This window comes from Rhipicephalus sanguineus, chromosome 5 (genome assembly GCF_013339695.2).
Source record: "Rhipicephalus sanguineus isolate Rsan-2018 chromosome 5, BIME_Rsan_1.4, whole genome shotgun sequence".
NCBI classification, from domain to species: domain Eukaryota; kingdom Metazoa; phylum Arthropoda; class Arachnida; order Ixodida; family Ixodidae; genus Rhipicephalus; species Rhipicephalus sanguineus.
Window position 1 is genome coordinate 169,149,897 of NC_051180.1, and position 20,191 is coordinate 169,170,087.

The 20,191-nt window shown below is 43.8% G+C and overlaps 1 protein-coding gene across 1 annotated transcript in view; it reads left to right on the top strand.

Annotated features, from left to right (window-relative positions):
• LOC119395083 (kinesin-like protein KIF28) overlaps nucleotides 1-19,874 on the top strand; it is a 65,083-nt gene extending 45,209 nt beyond the window's left edge. The window contains exons 16-25 of the mRNA XM_049416083.1: nucleotides 1-51; nucleotides 1,812-1,946; nucleotides 2,035-2,118; nucleotides 2,198-2,260; nucleotides 3,090-3,236; nucleotides 5,925-6,050; nucleotides 6,632-6,805; nucleotides 7,811-7,891; nucleotides 13,660-13,789; nucleotides 19,388-19,874. The exon at nucleotides 1-51 is cut by the window's left edge and continues 98 nt beyond it. Coding sequence (XP_049272040.1) covers nucleotides 1-51; nucleotides 1,812-1,946; nucleotides 2,035-2,118; nucleotides 2,198-2,260; nucleotides 3,090-3,236; nucleotides 5,925-6,050; nucleotides 6,632-6,805; nucleotides 7,811-7,891; nucleotides 13,660-13,789; nucleotides 19,388-19,440 — 1,044 coding nt within the window. The 3' untranslated portion in view covers nucleotides 19,441-19,874. The remainder of the gene's footprint in view (nucleotides 52-1,811; nucleotides 1,947-2,034; nucleotides 2,119-2,197; nucleotides 2,261-3,089; nucleotides 3,237-5,924; nucleotides 6,051-6,631; nucleotides 6,806-7,810; nucleotides 7,892-13,659; nucleotides 13,790-19,387) is intronic.
• Nucleotides 19,875-20,191: the final 317 nt, after the last annotated feature.

Below are 20,191 nucleotides of genomic sequence, written 5' to 3' on the forward strand. Positions count from 1 at the left end.
ATATTGCTTGTTTCGCCACAGTTACTGGGCAAACAACTAGGACGCACAGAGGTAAGTTGAATAACTATGCCTGCCTGAAATATTGAGGGCTTAATTCTTCCACAATAGCAGTAACGAAGAGAGTGAAAGTTTGTGCTTTCGAAAAAGCGCATTTTTCAGCTGTACATCTCTTACCTAAACAAATTTCAACAAGTTTGCCATCGTCGTCAGCAACATAATTTCTAGAAACCCATAGAGCGCTGTCAACCGAAAATTAGAAGTTGTCTCAGAGTCTATGCAAGCCTTAAAATAACGTACGGTATTAATTTGAGCATCTTTTACGTTCGCCGTTTATGACTGCATTACATTGTTCACAACTCACATGCATAGCGCACTTTAAGGTTCCAAGCGAAATTTATCAGGAGCGTTGAGTGTATCTGATGTAGCCATGTACGTTATTTGTGTGGGTCACGATTGCTACTTGTGCGCTATTCATTTCCAAGAAGCTGCTGAATCACACACGTTAAATATTGGCTCATGAATGGCGCATGGCGCACAGAAATATAAGCCGTAGAGACTTGCAAATAGGTATACGCGTACGTCTAACATGCACGTACAATGAAAGCAAACAGATGAGAAACGTTGCTGAGTTTGCGATCATAGGTAGAGGTAGCGACATTCAGGGAATCATGAAATCACTGAGCTGCCCAATAAATTGATGTATAATACGCATAAACTTCCAGTATTCTGATCACAACAGAGGAACCTTATTCCTAATAACGAATTAGGAGCACTAAAATTTTGCGTAAGAAAAGAGAGTACCTTCTTATACATTTTATTGCTTAGACAGATTACCGTTCGTTATTTTAGTGCGACTGAGTGCGGTGAAAATGTTGATTGTATTGGCATTTTATATTATGTGCTTTCTTGATTAAAATGAAAATAAATTAAGCAGTCGTTGCTACCATTTCTTGGCGACGCACATCTCGTTTCACGAGTATTGTCAGAAAACAAATTAAATTTAAAAAAAAATTATTGTTTTGCCTTGTGTGAGTTCAAAAGTTCCGGTTTTAACACAGCCCGCTAATGTTTGGCACACACAAGCACAATCGACACAGCCGATGTAGTTAAGTCTGCACTAATCACAAATATCAGTGTCTTCGAAGAAGCACTGAAGGACTTTCATCGCTCTATGGCGAACCTTTGATCGCCATGGGCCTAGTATTCTGTCTTTAGAAAACGTTCGTTCTGAATCCAGTATACTAAGCTCATGTTTGAGTCCCTGCACATGCGCGTTGTCCTTGGAGCATTCCTGCAACAGACATATCCTTGTCTTCATGGCGGCATGGACGTGTGTAGATTGCGCACGCTGTTAAACCGTGTGAATTAATATAGACGCGAATGTTGCAATATTCCTCTGGAAGTCTTAAATTTTCGCATGCGAAACACATGCCTAATTATCCCCAGCCGCCCTTTTACGCGCTAACTGGAAGAACACTGGCCACGTCCTACCGTTTGTCTGATAGCTATATGATTTTTTGCTTCGGAAATAATGGTCTGGGCAAAATTTTCTCATTTTCCTGCTGACGGGAGCCAAAGCTTCACATAATTGGCAAGCACTATCACACTCATGTACTGGAAGCCGCTATTGAGATACATAAGCCACAAATAATCTATCATAAGAAAATGAAGTCATTCCCCGAGATACGCGATATGGCAGTGCAAAAAACGATCGCATTTTCCGCAACTTAGTGCTGCTGTTTCTATAATTCGTTTTCTTAGTGATGAAGGCGGTTGTGCGATAAATATCTGTTGTTCTTCTATGATTCCAGGTGTACGTAAAGGCCAAATACTTTAAAGCTGAACAAGAATTCGATTGGACGAAAGAGAAATTTTTGAGCCGTGTATTCGCAATGAAGGAAATGTACAGCAAGTACGAGAACGGCGAGCAGTGGGAAGTAGACGAGGTATGCCACACTAATACAGTTACATTTCCGCGTGCGGATGCGGGCCCAGTGAGCGTTGTAACTCTCTGCATGAACTTGGAATATGCAGGAACGAGACCCTTTTTTAGAGGATCCCAACACGGAAGTGAGGATAGGGACAGTGCAAGTGTACTTGCAACCACTTGCGTACATGGTGAGCCATCTAATACAATTGCTTTTTTCCAATGGCATGATGACATTCTCTGAAGCTAAATCACACTTCTTTTGTACAGGTTGATCTGAAGGAACAACTGGAAATCATAAACTTCAAGGGAGAAGAAGTGGGAATTATCAATGTAAGAAATTACAATATTTAAAGCTCCATCAACTGCACATATCATTTAATTACCAAAAAGTTTTGTTCCATATAGCAATTGATTCTAGGCTGCTTTAGAGCCATATTAAATCCCATCATCGTAACTACTTGGTCTGAGCCAAAACCACATTATCAGTCATGGCGCCCCTTGGACACCTTTCCCTTGTGCCACTAAAACCGATGAATCTTCATTGAGTAGTGATATATTTAGTGAGTAGTGACATATTTTTATATGACAGGACCTAATTGGATAAAATATGACATTCGGTTTAAGCGAATGAAACTATATGAAGACAAATACTGCACAATTTTGTGGGAAAGACTTTTCCTCAGTTCAGGAAAGGGTTCGTCAGGGAATGAGCCTCAATAGAGAAATTGTATGCACTTAACTGACCAGGCGACTAGGAAAATTCAAAGTTGGAGGTGGAAGAATAGAACAAAAAGTGTTCAGAAGTCGAAGAGCTGAAATCGAATCGTGAAGGCTCGTTGAAGAATCGTCAAACAGGTTTGTGCTTTTCTGAAACAGTTAACTTGTGGATAATTATTCTAGAACGCTATCATCCTGGCGTATAGTGTGAAAAGAGATAGATGCTGAGCAGCACGCAAGGTGCGAGTGATTTGAAAAGAAAAAAAAGGGGGGAGGGGGGATTTAATTTTGCGTTGTTTGGTTGATAACAAAAGCAATGCAGTATCAAAGGCACGCATCCTAACCAGAATAAAAACATCCTGTCCGTTACCGAACGTTCTGTGGGAAGGCTGCTGATAGATATAAATAAGGGCGCTAGAACAAATGTTCTTTTCCTTGATAGGTTGAGATGATACCATGCTCAGAAACTGGCCACGAATACACCGAACACGACAACGTCTTCTTGGACAGCCCAGGAGAACTTGTGGGCCGAGACCTGAACTTTATCGTCCGAATCCTGCACTGTCGTTCGTTACCGAAACGCTTCACGGTAAGTGCAGTGTTCTGCGCGGTATACAACGCTCCACGACCAAATAATTTGATCGACCATGTAGACTGTTCTTACACTGCATAACCGATCTAGTAAATAGTCTAGTGCTTATCTGTCCATGCTTTCCTCAGTGAAAGCAATACGGACAATATGGTATCTGCGGCGTAAAACTGCCCTTTCTAAAGTCAGTTAAAGATTGCGTCTGTAAAATCCAACCTCACAGCCAGTAAACAATCGTCTGTAATACTCTGCTAGAATTATACTCAAGGCTTTCGCAATGCAATCTTTTTATGAAATAGCGATATCAGGATACAATAAAGGTGCAGTTTGTTCACATTTATTTTACTATAATTAGTTAAATTGTTTGCCGTTTGGCAATGTTTGACGAGCGAGATAACAGGCTAAATCATCCGCACAAACACAATCGCGCAACTCTTGTTCTAGTAGCGCGTAAAGCAACGTAAATATATTTCGGAAGCATCTACAAGTCAAAACAAAGAAACAATGTTTGTGTCGACAAAGGCACCGTAAAGACATTTTTGCATAATCACATTTTGTTTAGCTGGATATCACAACAGAGAAATTGCTTTGGTTGCAGAAAAATAACCTATGTGACACTGTACTGAGTCGCTGTCCATAAATTCCAAAGTTTCACGAGAAAGCGCTTAACAGATGCGCGTGCGGTGTCGCAACGCGAAGAGTCAGCTCAATTTTTTTTTTTCTCAGCTGGTGCAAAACGCGAGGTTAGAAAGCCACTTCGTATTGTAAAGCACTGCAGATTAATATTCAGTGTACAGTCCATATACTAGGAATGAGCGATAATGCGAACGAATATTTCAGTGCTCGAACTGGATTCGAGACGATTTTGAATTATTCAAAATTTCGAAGTATTCGAAATGAACGAATAGACGTATATTGGACCGCATGTGACCTGCTCGGAAAGGTGATTTCACTGCAGCATCGGCCTGCTATGCCGTGAAACCACCTAATCAAGAGAAATGCGCACTGCCGCGAAGCCGCATTTGAAGGTTAAATGTAAGTTTAAAAGCGTGTTATGCAGGCTTGTATGCGCTAAGTATAGCAAATTTTAAAATGCAACATATTTAGAGCTTACAACTTGCGCCCTATTACCGTTCAAATCCTGCCACCATTTGTCCACTTCGAACCAAAAAAGTGACATTCGCATACATTTAGTTCCAATTCTTAAAGATATAGTGCAAGTTAGCTGAGTAAATGCTCTATTCGAACTATTCGATACGAAGTTATTCGACAAAACCACTATTTTCGTCGAATTGGCTTCGAACTTTATAGTTACTATTCGCCCATCATTATATATACAACATAAGCACTTTCACTCATACAATAGAGTACGATGCGCTCAATACATCAATGACCCTTTTTAAATGGCGTTACCATCGAACATCTGATATCGAGCGCTGTTGGTGCAGATACGTACAAGTACAGTTCAGTCACTATCTCAAATTTATCTTCGTATATTGCCGGCGCCGGAGGCAGACAGAAGTTAACGTCTCAAGGCGCGCGCGCCGCCGGGCTGGCGGCTCTCGCCGATCGACTGAGAGGAGTGCGCCGGGGAGACCAAAGCAACACTGCGCATGTCCGTTGCTATGACGACGCACGTGCGATAAGTAAGAGGAGTAAATCGGCATTGGCTGAACTTCCAGGTCAAACACGCACACAAGATCGTTTTCTGGGTTTCTGGTGGGAGGAGTAAAGCTATCGCTCTGAAGGCGAGTGAATGCTCAGGGATAATATAATAATAATATCTGGGGTTTTACGTCCCAAAACCACGATATGATTATCAGACACGGCGTAGTGGAGGGCTCAGAAAATTTAGACCATCTGATGTTTTTTTAACGTGCACTGACATCGCACAATACACGGGCCTCTACCTTTCGCCTCCATCGAAATGCGACTGCCGCGGCCGGTATCGAACTCGCGACCTTCGGGTCAGTAGCCGAGCACCGTAACCGCTATACCACCGCGGTGGACATAAATCCTCACGAACGCAGCCAGCAAATTGAAGACCTTCTCGAACGTCTTGTGTTAATACTCGTTTTTTTGGCAACTGGCCCTAGTTCGCGTTTTATTTAATTACCTGATTTGTTGTTACACATTAAGGAAATCGGTATAATTGAACGTTTACGTGATTGATGTACGATGCAACGGTGGGAAATGTTTTGACCACTGCATAAGTTGGTGAGCAGTAGTAAGCAACTTTCAGTCCATGAATCCAATGCTACTTGTGCCACACCAGACACAACCGACGGCACACTACCACGAAGTGTTGCGATAAACAGTAATTTCCACTTTCATTGTACGAGCAAACATGAAAAACATGTAGAACTAATCGCTCTTGCAGATTTATCAGGGAACACGAACATTTTACAGTCGTGTGGTGTTCCGGAAGCATCGTAATTTGAGCTTGGGGGTACTCACATGTAACATCGTTTATCAATCTGTAAGATTGTTAGAGCCACAGAATGAGCAGTCAGCCGCCAAAGCGATTACTTAAAATCTCTGCCAGCTGTGTGAAACTCTCGGGAAGCCTCTTCGATTTTACAAACAGCTATGAAGGTGGCATTAAGGACAAATACATCCTTGAATAATAGTGTTACGCTTAAGCTTGTAAGGCCAAACTTAACGGTGTGATTTTTTTTTTGTTTTCAGGATATAAGGTGTAAATATCGTATGTTCAAGGACCAAGAGGACACGGTAACGGAGGCGGTCTCCGGAACTTCGGACCCAGACTTCAATCACACGAAAAGCTTTTCCTACAGGCCAGCGACCGTTGAGGTAAAAGAAGGCCGATCAAAAATAAATAAATCACAGAAAAAGCATTGGATACCCACCACGATTTATCGCAACCAATGTGTTAGGAGGCTTGAGGCGCGTTAATACGTGCATTGTCTATTGATACCAATTATTCAGGTAGCTGCGAAAGCGGTTTAGCAGGAGAATTACATAAATTCATTACTTCAAAAAGCTCTAACCAACAACTTTTCCGCCTAGCGGAATTGTTTACATTTAGTTACTATGAGAAGATCGTTAAGCTACTTTGGCGCTTATGAAATACAAAATATGTATTTCGAGCTTTGTCTCGTATTACTTCATAAAAAAATGGCCATGGAACAAAGTCAATGAAGCAAACACTGAGTTCTTGAGGTATCACATTCTTCGTCTTGATTTCAACGACTTTAATTACAATTCGTCTTACATAACTAGACAATCGACTACATTGTAAAAAATGGTTGCTATAGTTTTTCGCACTGTGAGAGTTTATTCTAAGGAAAAAAACGCTACTTTTCATGTAATCCTAAATGGCACTTTTCCTCGTCTTTCCATTTTCTTTCCCTTTCCATTCACGGTATGAGTAGCTGGTGGAGTACCTCTCGGATTCGTACGTGGCCATCTCAGTGTGGGGAATACAGGTGATACCCGTACCGGAGGAAGGCATTCGTCCCAAGGGAAGGGCTCTCAAGAAGAACTTTCAAGAGGACCTCATCAACCAGACCAACGTGCTTATGAACGGTTTCCGCATTAACGGCAGGGTGAGCCTGCCTTGTAACCACTTAAAAATAACCAGCATAGTATATCAGCCAATAAAGATAAGTAGCTAACCGGTCTCAGCCCAGGTTAGCCTCTCTGCAATTCTCTTATTCTCCTCCTCATCCTAAAAACTAAGTAAAACCTATAGATTAGGCTACTTTCAAAATGTGTTTAATTGGAGAAAGATATCCGAACTTATAGCGCTCAAACATCCATGTAGTCTTGATGGGTCTTTGTAGATATATACTGTAGCGAAAAGGAATACCTAGAGCTGCAGCTACACCACTAGCCCTCCGCGAGGCGCGAGCTCAAGATTACTTGACCATCCCTTGCTAATGCTGCCGAGTTTGTCGAACTTGTGGCAACGCTCAATGACCTGACAAACAGTGTCAGCTTTCTTCGACAGCAGCATGGGAAAGTGATATTCGGAAATGTCCTTTATTATTTGCCGTGCTTTGTCCGCCTCCCCCTTAACTCACCGGCAGAGGTCGACGATGTCCTCTGATTAGCTGGTGGACGTTCGACGAATTTCTGTGACCAGCTTCGGTGATAATCGTATTGAAGCTAGTCGACAAGCAGAAATCGGCTTCGCGGTTTTAAGGCGAAATCCTTAGATCTATTTGCTACGAGGTTGCGTTGGGAGGCGGAGAAAATATACCGTGTGCGGGAGCTACGCTTCCACCACGTCCTTGCGGCCTTCGCGTCAGTAAAATAAATTAAAGAAGCGCAAATACCACGCGAGCGCGCTAGCTGCTAGAACAATCATCAGTGTTTTAGTTCGCGCGTATTTTACATGAACAGCCTCAAATTCTACCGCCGAACAAGGCGAGGCGACAATGCTGACCGGTACGCCCAATGTGCACAACTGGCTCACCGCCTGCAGTGCGCCTGTTGGAACTCCTGCGGCCGCATTGTAGTGCAGAACTACGGCATCTTAGTCCATACACGAGATGTGACGGCAGCGGTGCGAGTGACCCTAATAATTTACGTACATTTTCTGTTTTCAGAATGTCGATCCAAACAAGCAAAGCATCATCGTTGAGCTACTGCTCATGAAGAAGCAACAAGCTCGGCAAAATCAAAAACTGGTATGTAGTATATAATTCGGCAATCATTATTTGTGCAATATATGGTATGAAGCTGCTCTGGAAAAACACTATAGTCGGAAACAACTTTAGAAGGCCGCGGCATTTCCTCCTCAAACGCGCATGCACACAAGCCTGCGCCAATGGACGCGCACTTCAGACTAACGTCACAAGCCGGACGGCCGGTGACCCCGCCTTCGAAAAGCATTGCCGAGCGCGTGAGCGGGACTAATTCTTTAGTCGCGGAGATCGGCTGCCGCGCTTCGGTCGCCTGGGCAGGGCCTTTCCGGACTTCTTAAGTTGTATCCGACTAATAGTCCCTTAACGCGTGTAATATTGCTGGCAGGAGTGTAGAACCGCACGAGGCGTCAAAATCTCTGAATTGCAGACAAGTGGAGTGTTTAAAGGCCCACCTTTTACAAAGCACTCAGGCATAATTAATCATCATTTCCAGCTACAGAATCAACAGAGTGTAAAGCTGGGCAGGTGCGCGTGCCACCTTACGGGGCGCGTAGCGGGGCATTTCCCAACAGTACTTGCAGCAGACATTCTAGAATACTTTGAAATGGCCAACGTTACGCGAAACGCCGTCGTTTCCTGCGGTACGGTTGAGGCAACCACCGAGAAGCGAAGCGAAGCCAGGCCAGCGATCGAGACGACGATGCGAACGGGGCCTGATTTCGCTATCGTGTTCTGCTCTTGAAGGCGAAGCTCAAGCGTCCTCCAACTTTTGGTGCCGTTTTAACAGCAAGGGCGGCAAACGTAGTCCCTGGTTCCTTCTTTTGTGCTTACACGCGCCGTCGTTCGGTAGTTTGTTCACAGCGACAAAACACGCGTCTATAGCGGCATGATATGCAATGCGACGGTCTCGATTTCCGCACGACAGGCCCGCTCCTTGGCACTTATTTCTAGAACGATTTCCGCCGCAGGAATCCTTTGTTGTGGACCAATTAGAACGTCAGCCACCAAGAGATTTGTTTTTTGTGGACAGGTTAGGTGATGCGACCTCGTCGTTGCACCATTTGAATCAATGTGACGGCTTCCAAACAGCCGGCACGTTAACAGAAGTGCCGGCCTCACTCCGATAACTTTGGACGAAAAGCTACCAAATGCTCGGATTTCGATCCACGATAAATGTCTGTACATCAATGGAAAACTGACTTTGTAGTCTTTGACCAATCCATTGCGGCATATTGTATAGCAAAGGTGTCTCTTCTAGAAGTTAATCTGATTAGTTATTTTACGCAAACCGCTCCTGTCAATTTTTATTTTGCTGCTTATGTTCCCAGGCATTCTGGAATATGGCTGGACAAAAGCAGTAAATCGTAAAGACCATGCGTTGAAGGTGAGCTTTGTATTACGCGTCCTAACAAAAACCTGGTATATAGACCTTAGAAAAAGCAATCTTTAGAGAGTGCATACTTACAGATCTTAAAATCAATAGTTGGCGTGCATATTAACCAGTTTCAACAATGGTACATCCGCTAGAGATCAATACATCATCAAGATGTATTACAATACATTACAACTAGAGTGGTAAAATAGACTTGGGTTTAGCGCGAGTTGTCCGGTTATTCTACAAGCTTTTACATGACAAAACGGGGCTCGTTTACTTACAGCTTCATCCGGTGCATTCTTTCCCTATTGACATTTTATTTCGGCCGCATATTAATGAATTGACTGGGAGTGGTGTGAAATTCACCGCAAGAATAGCGTGCAAAGCAAGCAGAAGCATAATGCACCCATGGACTTCGCGTTTAGGCTCAGCAAATCTAAACAAGTCATTAGTACTCCTACAGCATTGATTTGCTGAAGAAAGCTCAACACTGAATATGGAGCACAGGAGCACTACAGTTTTAGTCTGAAATTTCATTATCATTATAATTTCGGGCATATATTTTTATGTGCGCTGCAGAACGAAGGTCCCTAACAGTGATCTCCAATTTGCCATATCCTGTGCGAGCAGGTTCCATTTTCTGGCTGCAGACTTTCTGATTTCGGCACTCCATCAAACCCTCTGCCGTCCACCGCTACGCCTATCATCCCTTGGTACCCATTCCGTAGCTCATCTGTATTTCGCATGGCGTGGCCTGCCCACGTCTGCTTTTTGTTGTTAATGTCAGCTGCAATATCAGCTACCCCTGTTTATCCTTTAATCTATTCTGCTCTCTTCCTTTCTCTTAAAGTTATTCCTAGCATTTTTCGTTCCATCGCCCGTTGCTTAGTTATTAACTTCTCTAGTTTCTTTGTTATTCTCCAAGTTTCCTCACCGTATGTTAGTGAGCGTGAAGTCGTGAAAGGCACGTGTATTATTGCATGTAAAGGACACAGACAAAGAATGCACACAATGACATCCACGAAGCGCTCTGTGTGTGTCACAGTTCACCTTCCTTGTCTGTTGTCTTTACGCGCCACAATACACGTGCGAATGGAAAATCAGCAAGCCCAAGTAGAAACCCTCGTGCCGTAAAAGGCGTTCTTAATGACCTTCTCTGCCTATTAACGTTGCATATTGGCCGACAAAATGGTACAGTGGTGTATGGTGCTCGGCTGCTGACCCAAATGTCGAGGGTTCGGACCTGGCCGCGACGGTCGCCTTTCGATAGAGGCGAAATGCTAGAGGCTCGTGTACTGAGATTTAGGTGTACGTTAAAGACCCCCAGGCGGGCGCAATTTCTTGAGCCCTCAATTACAGCGTGCCCCGTAATCAAGCGTGGTTTTGCCTCGTGAGACCCCACATGTGATATTAACATTGCATATTGGCTTGAGGTGTGCTATGCTGTGGGGTACTGAAATCTGATCTATTGGCTCTCTTATCTAAGCAGCCAGCTCAAAAAAGAAAGCTTTGTGTAGCTGTGTATATTTGCCATTTAGCATAGAAGGCACTGCGTCTAGACATGTCGATTTAGTTCTGAGGAAACTTGCAGAATGAAACAGATTCATAAACAGGAAATATTGCCTTCCTCTTATATCGCGAACCAACAATGAAAACGTCCAGGCGTGGCTCCGAACGTAGCAATGGAACGTGTTTTTCCGAGTCTGACGATTGGAGCCGTGGACACAGCTGTCTGGGGCGGTCACTTTACGATCCGAACTATTGAGGAAGCTATAGTCGGACACTACTTTAGAAGTCTGCGGCATTTCCTCCTCAAAGGCGGATGCACAGAAGCCTGCACCAATGGGTGCACACTCCTGACTGACGTCATGAGCCGGACAGCCGGTGGCGCCACCTTCGCAGAACATTGCCGAGTGTATGAGCGGCACTATTTCTTTAGTCGCGGAGTTATGGCGGAGTTATTGAAGTTATCGCTACAGGAGTGCATGTGTTGACGAATTGGCAGTTAGTGATCCATTTCATACAAAGCTGTATTACCGCTTTATACGAGTTGCAGATTATACTTGCTTCGCTGGTTTGTCGTAACTTTATAATCAGTTATTCAAAAAAATCTTCCCAACCTATGCTTAGGGGTACCTAGTATAAATTTGCAGTACAGCGAAGATCGCAACAAGGATGTAGCCATAAATTACACCGCATACTGCCTAGATGTAAAAGTTATGAAATGATGCACGAAAAAGGCCTTGGTGTTTGCATCGCATAGTCGATGTGGTTACCTCAAGCGTATCACTTGCGAGGGCTGGAAAGAGGTCCACACTAGTAAAGCTTACTGCGCTGCCTCAACACGCCCTCGAAGGTGAACTAGCCTAGTACTCAAAAGCTGCTATAACTGAGTTTAGTCAACAAAAATGTGATTGCATTATTAGCCCTTTTTTTTTGTTCGTTGTGATTTTTGAGGGCTGCTCCGAACTTTTTGAGCATTACTGGTGCACTTTTACCGCTGAAATTCCCTTTAAGGAAGTGCAGTTGACGATTAAGCAATCGGAGTGGCCAGGGTTGGCAGCACGAGTGTCGGTTGACCTGTCTTGTCGATTTCTTCTGTGCATGTGTTAATTTGTGCCGCCCTTCAAATATATATTCTGAACTAACAAGGCTAAGAAGAAGTACTGGTTCAGAAATCTTAATGCTCAGGAATTTCCACTGTGTTGCTTTAAGCATTAAATCACAGGAGTTTCTTCGAAGAAGGCAAGGAAGAAACACATCGGTTTTAAAACCAAGCATTGTCTGCTAAATCTTAAATACCTAATGGAGAAAGCGTTTAGTGCAATGTATGTCAAAAGATGAGACAGAAAGCGGTGAATGTCGGATGGACATCCTTTTTTTTTTTTTTTTGCAATGGTCCTGGGTGTCCCTGAAGCCAGTTCAACACTCACGCTCTCGACAGTGTATGGGGCAGCGTCTGCGCGACCACGTTCTTTCACCACACATGGCAGATAGGGAAAATGATTGGGCTTCTGAAAAGTTGCACATTTTATCGCGCCTCTTGTGAAAATGAACTGAGCTTTCACTTAGGCTGGACGCGCAGAATTCATTTCAGTGGCTCACTTCACCAAGCATGTCTATCGTGGCTGATGGTAGAATATTAACAACCTCTGTTATAACCTCGCCGACATCATAGCTGGCTGGAATCTTTTCAGAAGTTCCTTTGTTTATGTGAGGGCTTCTATGCTTTCTCGCTGATATTTTGCATGCTGCGTATAATATGTCGCACTTCTGCCGGTGTTGCGTAATATTGCACTATCCACAGGACGGAGCCAATTCACTTGGATCAAGAGTTCATAGCTAAGACACCAGCGTCAATCACGTAGATCGCTTAGCTCACGGAATATCACTTTCATCGAAATTATGGTACTCTAGCAAGGCACGTTATGTCTATATAGATTTTTTTTATTTTTCTTCTCACCTGCAATCACCTTCCCTATACAGACTAGCACATAAGCGCCTACATATACGCAGGCAAAATTCTCTGTATTTTAATAAAGACGTTTTTCTCTTGCTCTTCAAACGAAATTTAAACACATCTGGAGCGTTTAATCAGACTTTCGGGAAAGCTTTCCCGAAATAAGTGTCCGGTAGTCCTAATTATTTAGCACTAAATGGCTCTTTGTCGGGTAACTTTCTGGCACATTGGCTTTACGTAGTAGCCTTGCTGCACGATCTCTTCTCTTGTTAATAATGTAGCGGACCGCGTAGTCACTTGCGCCAATATCCGTGCAGCTCAGTATCCAATAACTTTCATTTAATCTTTAAGTGGTTAATTGGCCAACCTCTGGAGAAGAGCACGGTTCATTTCGGGTTCAAATAAGAGCACTCTGAAAAAGCTATCCGGTCATTAAGCTGCAGTACAAAATATAGTAGCGGGGAATCCTGGTCATTGCAGGAAAGATGGGAATCATTATTAGTTGACACTATGGCGGACTTGGACATTGCACCTCTAAATGTGAAACTGAAAAGGTCGAAGATTTATGGGTGCCCTCACCCAGACTGTCAAAGTGACCACGCTTATAGTTTTGTATAGTTCTTTTCCTGCTATTTTCCTCTTCTTTGTCTGACATTCACCATTCTCTTTCTCTGTCAGTCGCAGCCAACAGAATAAATTTTTGTTAAGGTTTCCGGCGTATCCTACTTTTCATCTATAGGTCCTTATATCTTTCACATCTACGACGGATTCATGGCAGTTTCGCAGTGTGCCGGTCTGTCCCTGCATCTGGTCACTTGATTTGCGCATCTAGGAAAGCGAACAAAAATATCTAGGAAATATCTAGGTTCGCATCTAGGAAAGCGAACCTGAAGAAAGTCTTAATGCACTTGTTTCAGGTAAAGTACCGTAATCAACCGAAGCACCAATAACGGATTCTCATCTCTCTCCATGCAGGAAAACCTGAGGAGATTGGTTGAGTCAGCAGAATCGCAACACCAGAAACGAGTGCCCGTCAGCGTTGTGAGAGACTTGTTGCTTGTGTCTTCGGCAGAAGCGGCTGAAGAGCTCCTATCGAAACTAGAAGGTATTGAACATTACCGTTATCCTCAGTTTCATTGTGTAGACAAAAATTTCACATGATTTGTTCCATCACTTCTATTTGAGGCAGCACAATAATATTGTTTTAAGGTAAAACTCACGCCTTAATACATTTCTCTTCTATTTCCTTCGGAATGTTTTTTAAACTTTTCATCCGCCGCGGTGATACAGTGGTTACGCTGCTAGGCTACTAAACCGAAGGTCGCGTGTTCGATTCAGCCACGGCAATCGCATTTCGATGAAGGAGAAATGCTAGAGGCACGTGTACCGTGCGATGTCAGTGCACGTAGAGGAACACCAGATGATCGAAATTTCCGGAGCCCACCACTACGACGTGCCTCATGATCATATCGCTTTTTTGGCACGTAAAACCGCGGGATTATTGCTATTATTGCCCTTTTAAACTTTCTACGGTATAATAGAAAAGGCATTCTTCTACTGCCACGCGTGTTTTCCCTTCTGCATGTAGCAATCGAAAGTAGTTGAGTAGCTCCCATTTCTTCAGTCAGTTAATTTACTGAAATAAACCTTACCTCTTTTATATATGTATTGACCGCAGATAAGCCCAACTCGTTTATTTCATAGCGGATTCCTCGACGTAAATTGTTCAGCAAATACAATGTCGAATTTTCTGTGGTAAGTTCATGGTTGGGTAGTAATGTACTAAGTGGCTAATATTAGTTTAATAACACGAACTGCAATAGCGGCGTGTATTTAGGCGCCTCTTTCAGAAATTATATAAAAATTATTGAGACTGACGCCCCACTAACTCGATCATAAATAAGTATATTTAGAAGAGATAAGAAAAGTGATTGATGCGGCTGTTTTTTCACATTTGTAACGTTAGTTGCATTATAACGAATTGAATGGATAAAATGAGCGGCAGGCGTGGACAATTACATTATTTGTTTCTTTATTTTCTTTCCCTACGGAATGTACGTATTTGCATGAAATCATGCAGTTCCTTCTAAGGACAAAAATTTAAGTAGTGTTCCAGCGAACTTATTACGTTTAAAACTTAAAGGGGCCCTGCAACACTTTTCCAAGTAACCATCGAATGACACCATTAAACGAGTTTATTGCCTCACGAAACGTCTGCCACAAAAATCTTTAGAATCCGTCAAGTACGAGCGAAGTTACAGACATTTGTCGCACGCTGTAATTGCTTTCACTTTTCTCTCGTCCCGACGAGCGCGCTGGGAACTAAGCAGGGAGGGATGGCACGTTGGGAAAGAAGTTACGTCATGCGCGCGTGGGCACTTTTTCTTTTTTTTTCTCGGAACGCGCGGCTTACTTTCAGTGTGATCGCGAGCTCACGCGCGGGCGCGTGGCGCCCTCCCGCGGCGGTTGCGGTAATTATGCAGCTTACGATGCTCAAATCAGTCAAAGGGGGTGAATTTGGGTATAGGGCGCGGTCATTTGGGTGTATGGGATCATTTCTCGAAAGAAGAGGGTAGAATTTCTAGCTGGTCTTGCGAATTATTTGTTAATTCCAGGCCGCGTGCTGCGCTATAATGTTTGGCTCGCGTGTTCTCAGGAGCCTCGACTACGGATCGGCAGCGTTTTCTGACCATGTTGAAAAGCTCTTGCAAGGCTCCTTTAAAGTTTTTTAGGGGCGAAGCTCCTTAAAGCGGCACCCGCTCGTCCCTCGTAGTGCGTAACCAGTCTTAACGCAAGTACCAGATCTTGACCTCCAAGGTGGTGCCGGTGGGAGATTTCTCCTGTGCGTTGTTGAACAATAAAAAATTCGCAGCGTGCGCGTTAACTAAAAGCCGAATTCTTCTGTCTCTCGTTCCCCATTAGCAGCCATTGGCATGTTCCAGTAGGAAACCTTAGTAGAAGTGTAAGTGTTAGCTAAAAGCCGACTGCTTCTGTCTCTCATTCCCATTAGCAGCCATTGTTTACCTCCAAGGTAGTGCCTGGTGAGATTTCTCCTGTGCGTGATTAAACAATAAAAATTTTGTTCAAAACGCCGTTGATTGATGAAATAAACCAACGAAAGACCCCAGATGTTTTCTAAAAGCAAAACGAAAAGACGCCAGATGTTTCTAAAGCAAAACGAAAAGACGCCAGCTGCTTAACGAAAGACGCCAGATGTTTTCTAAAGCAATGGTTTTCTAAACAATGAAAATTCACAGCGTACATGTAATATTAAAGTGAGCTGCAAGTCGTCATAACTCTCATCGAACCTTTAGTAGAAACACGCCCGATCTCACGTCGATGATGATGTACTGGGCAGAATTCACGGAAGATTCACGGTTTACCGATGAACCTCCGCAGCTTCGCCCACACATCATCATTCACTCCGTGGATATGCTGTGGTTTTTATTAGGGGCTTAAAGCGGCACCCGTTCGTCCCCGTCGTAGTGCGTAACCAGTCTTAACGCTAGTACCAGATCTTGACCTCCAAGGTGGTGCCGGTGGGAGATTTCTCCTGTGCGTTGTTGAACAATAAAAAATTCGCAGCGTGCGCGTTAACTAAAAGCCGACTTCTTCTGTCTCTCGTTCCCCATTAGCAGCCATTGGCATGTTCCAGTAGGAAACGCTAGTAGAAGTAGAAGTGTAAGTGTTAGCTAAAAGCCGACTTCTTCTGTCTCTCATTCCCCATTAGCAGCCATTGTTTACCTCCAAGGCAGTGCCTGGTGAGATTTCTCCTGTGCGTGATTAAACAATAAAAATTCACAGCGTACATGTAAAATTAAAGTGAGTTGCAAGTTGCCATGACTCTCATCGACCCTTTAGTATAAAGCGGCCCGATCTCACGTCGTTGATGATGTACTGGGCGTGAAGCTGCGCGCCGCCGCCGCCAAGATCCTGCCGTACGAGAGCTTCGCCCCACTCATCATCATTCACCCCGTGGATATGCTGTGGAATTTTTTTTAATTTGGCATGGGTCTTGAACGCGCTTCATACTCACCAGGTTATTCTCTTTTTGCTGGCTGCACCGAAGTTATTCATTTTTATGCAGTGAAACACGCATCCTCGTATTGCGGCGTACTGTATTTGTCATGGAAGGAAGTGGAGTAAAAGTTCGTTAATTTGACCCTCATTAATTCGGAAAATGGGATAATTCGGACGTTTCCTGGTCCCGGCCAGCATACGCATTGTTTAATTCTGTCCAGCTCTCGTTAATTGGGTCTCATTTGGGCGCTTCTCGGTTAATTTGGACGATCCTCTGAGCGCGCCGAGTGCGAAGCACCGCAAGTCTGCGACGCAAAAGAGCGAAAACGGCGTTCGCAGCCAACCGAAACGAGGCGGCGCTGCCCGTATCGCTGTCTTCATCAGTTAGTGACCACGCTTTGTCCACATGCGGATCCGGCACCCACCAGTTTCATTTTAGCTTTATGAAATACGCGCGCAATGTAACCGAAACATGGGGGAAAACTGTTGAAGATGAAGAGCTTTTAGCCGTGGTCGATACGCTGGCATAAAACTCGTTCGCTACATCCTGATGGACGAACTATCAGTTTCCGGTCATTTTACCTGCGAAAGTACTAACGCCGCGTGCGTTGGATAGTGGTGACGGTACGTAATAAGGGACGCGTCCAGAGCACGTTTCCAGCTAATTAAACACAGGAGTCTCGCGTACTGGTCGCACTGAGAACAAAGTCGCAGGATGACGAAAGCTTCGGCTTTTACACTTCTCTTATTCGAAATAAACAAAGGAGTTACGTATTCATGAAGAAAATGAAAGTGTATTGATGTAACAGACATTTGTTTATTATTTTCTTGATACCTTCGATAATCCGGCACTCGGTTAATTCGGACATTTCTTCCGGTCCCGTGAAATCCGAATTAACGAGCTTTTACTGTACATTTTGATTAGAAGTGCCAAACAGTCACGGAGCCCTATACATTACTTGTAATCATCACATGCGTACGCAGAACCTTCATTTCAGTAAGAGCCCCGAGACGCTTAATAACTGCAATGACAAATTCACGTGGCCGACATTTTGCCTAAGTTAGTGAAGTACTTCAAATGTGTAATGGTTGGAACAGACAGAATACAGTACATACTACCATTTCTTATACAGCACGAACAAGGTGGATGCAGTTTCTTGAGAAGTGCCCAGGTCTTCGTGTTTGAGCTTGGAATGGCTCCTAAATGATGAAACTGGCCACATTCTTACCAACGCAATGAACGCATCACAACTTTGTAATAATTTTAAGGCACTTTCTAGGGCCATTAAATGAGACATGTTCGGGACCGAAGTGCCTGAGCACATTGCCGCATGTGACGTTGCTCGCAATGACGTTATCGCACTTCGAATACCTGTCAGCTTTGCTATCGCAGTAGTGTACAGGGCAAGAAGCGCCTCAAATATAAAAATTATTGTTCAAGAGCAACCTACTTTCCGCAGTGTCGCACAGAAATTAGTGCATCTTGCAATCGTGCCGCCAGAATAAGAGCATGTGGCTAAGAGCAACGTCTCTGAAGTACTGAAGGGCTTCCCTTTTAGGAAATGTTCCAAAGACCGATTTTTAAAAGACCTCGTGCCTAGTTATCGTCGAACGAGCGAGCACAGCGTCTCCACCAGCATGTAAGCAGGTGAAGCTTCGAGTCGGCCACGAGTTAATTATTTTGTTTAGTCTCACATGCCCTTGCTATGAAGGAAAGCTATGATTTTTCAAGGGCTCGTTTATCTTTGTTAGACACAATATTAATGAGAACTAACAGACAATAACGCCAAGGAAAGTACAGGGGGTGTTATCTGTAGTATTTAGAATGTAAATGTGAAGAAAGTAAAGTGGACGAAAAGATGACTTGCCGCCGGCAGGGACCGAACCTGCGACCTTCGAATAACGCGTCCGATGCTCTACCACTGAGCTACGGCGGCGGTCATCCTCCCGTCCACATTCTGGGGTATATATGTTGATTAAACCTAGGAGTGTTAGTCAGCGCCGTTATTGTCTGTTAGTTCTCATTAATATTGTGTCTAACAAAGATAAACGAGCCCTTGAAAAATCATAGCTTTCCTTCATTCATAGCGAGGGTCTCGTCCTGGCAGACTTAATGCCTTCAGGTAGTATGCGAGGGATTATTGGTCAGCTGCCAACTCGTAAAAAGATCACGTGCTACGTGACGCCAAGAGGCAAACAAAGAGTGTTCCACATTCGCCGCCATGGCTGAGATTGGCGCTGACTAACACTCCTAGGTTTAAATCAACATATATACCCCAGAAAGTGGACGGGAGGATGACCGCCGCCGTAGCTCAGTGGTAGAGCATCGGACGCGTTATTCGAAGGTCGCAGGTTCGGTCCCTGCCGGCGGCAATTCATCTTTTCGTCCACTTTACTTTCTTCACATTTACATTCTAAATTCTACAGATAACACCCCCTGTACTTTCCTTGGCGTTATTGTCTGTTAGTTCTCATTAATATTGTGCCCTTGCTATATACTTTTAGCGTTACATTGCTCAATAACAGTTATTATGAAGCAAGAACAACAAGCTACCATATGTCAAAAAGACCATGGACTGACAACCCTACGCGGGCTGTTTATGATGTGGTTTTTTTTGTGGTGTTCCTCGCTCGTGCTGCCAAACTGTAACACTTTTCTTTTATAATACTCTCTTCTCCATAGGTTTTGGCGACACCGAAAAAGTCAAGGGATCATCGACGTGCACGGTTTCGTGACCTGTTGAACTGTGGCTCTTCTGGACTTCTCCAGACAATGGAATAGCGGGACGCTTGTGTGCCTGCGATGGAAGTGACGCTCGCATTCTGCAGCAAAGAAACCACGAAGAAAATCTATTTCCACCATGGTTACTAGCGCGTAGAACGACGTGATGTCATAGCGCAAAACTCTAAAAGAAATAGTAAGAGGCAGAGAGGACCAGCAAGAAAGACGTAGCGCGTAGTGCCAGCGCAACACCGTTACACGATATTTCGACCTATGCCAGCGGCAATTTTCTTGATGGGAAAGCGAAACTGGTGGCGTACATCTGAACTGAGAAAAAGACTGATTTGTGTACGAATGATCTCATCTTTCAGCAGAACTGCGACATAAGGTCTGGATGCTAAGGTAAAACAGCAATGCCATATTCCGTCGTATTTGTCCGATTTCGTTTTTTTTTTTTCACGATATGTGATTGAAATGTTTATCTTTTTTACATTTAGGTGTTCCCGAGTCGGTATCCGTATAAAGTAAAGTGAAATTTTGTGGTGATTTACCATACACGCAGAAGAGGCAAAGTTTCTAATGCTCAAGAAAAGCTTGCCCGCCATCTCCAACGTTTTGATGTCACGGCACACGCGCAACAAAAAGAAAGCACCATTGCAATTAGTTTGCATCTTAACGAAGCCGTGAAAGTGTCGGTTCAGCAGAAGCAGGAATTGCCCATGTATGAAAAACCAAATCAAATCATTTTCCTTTTTTATCTGTTTG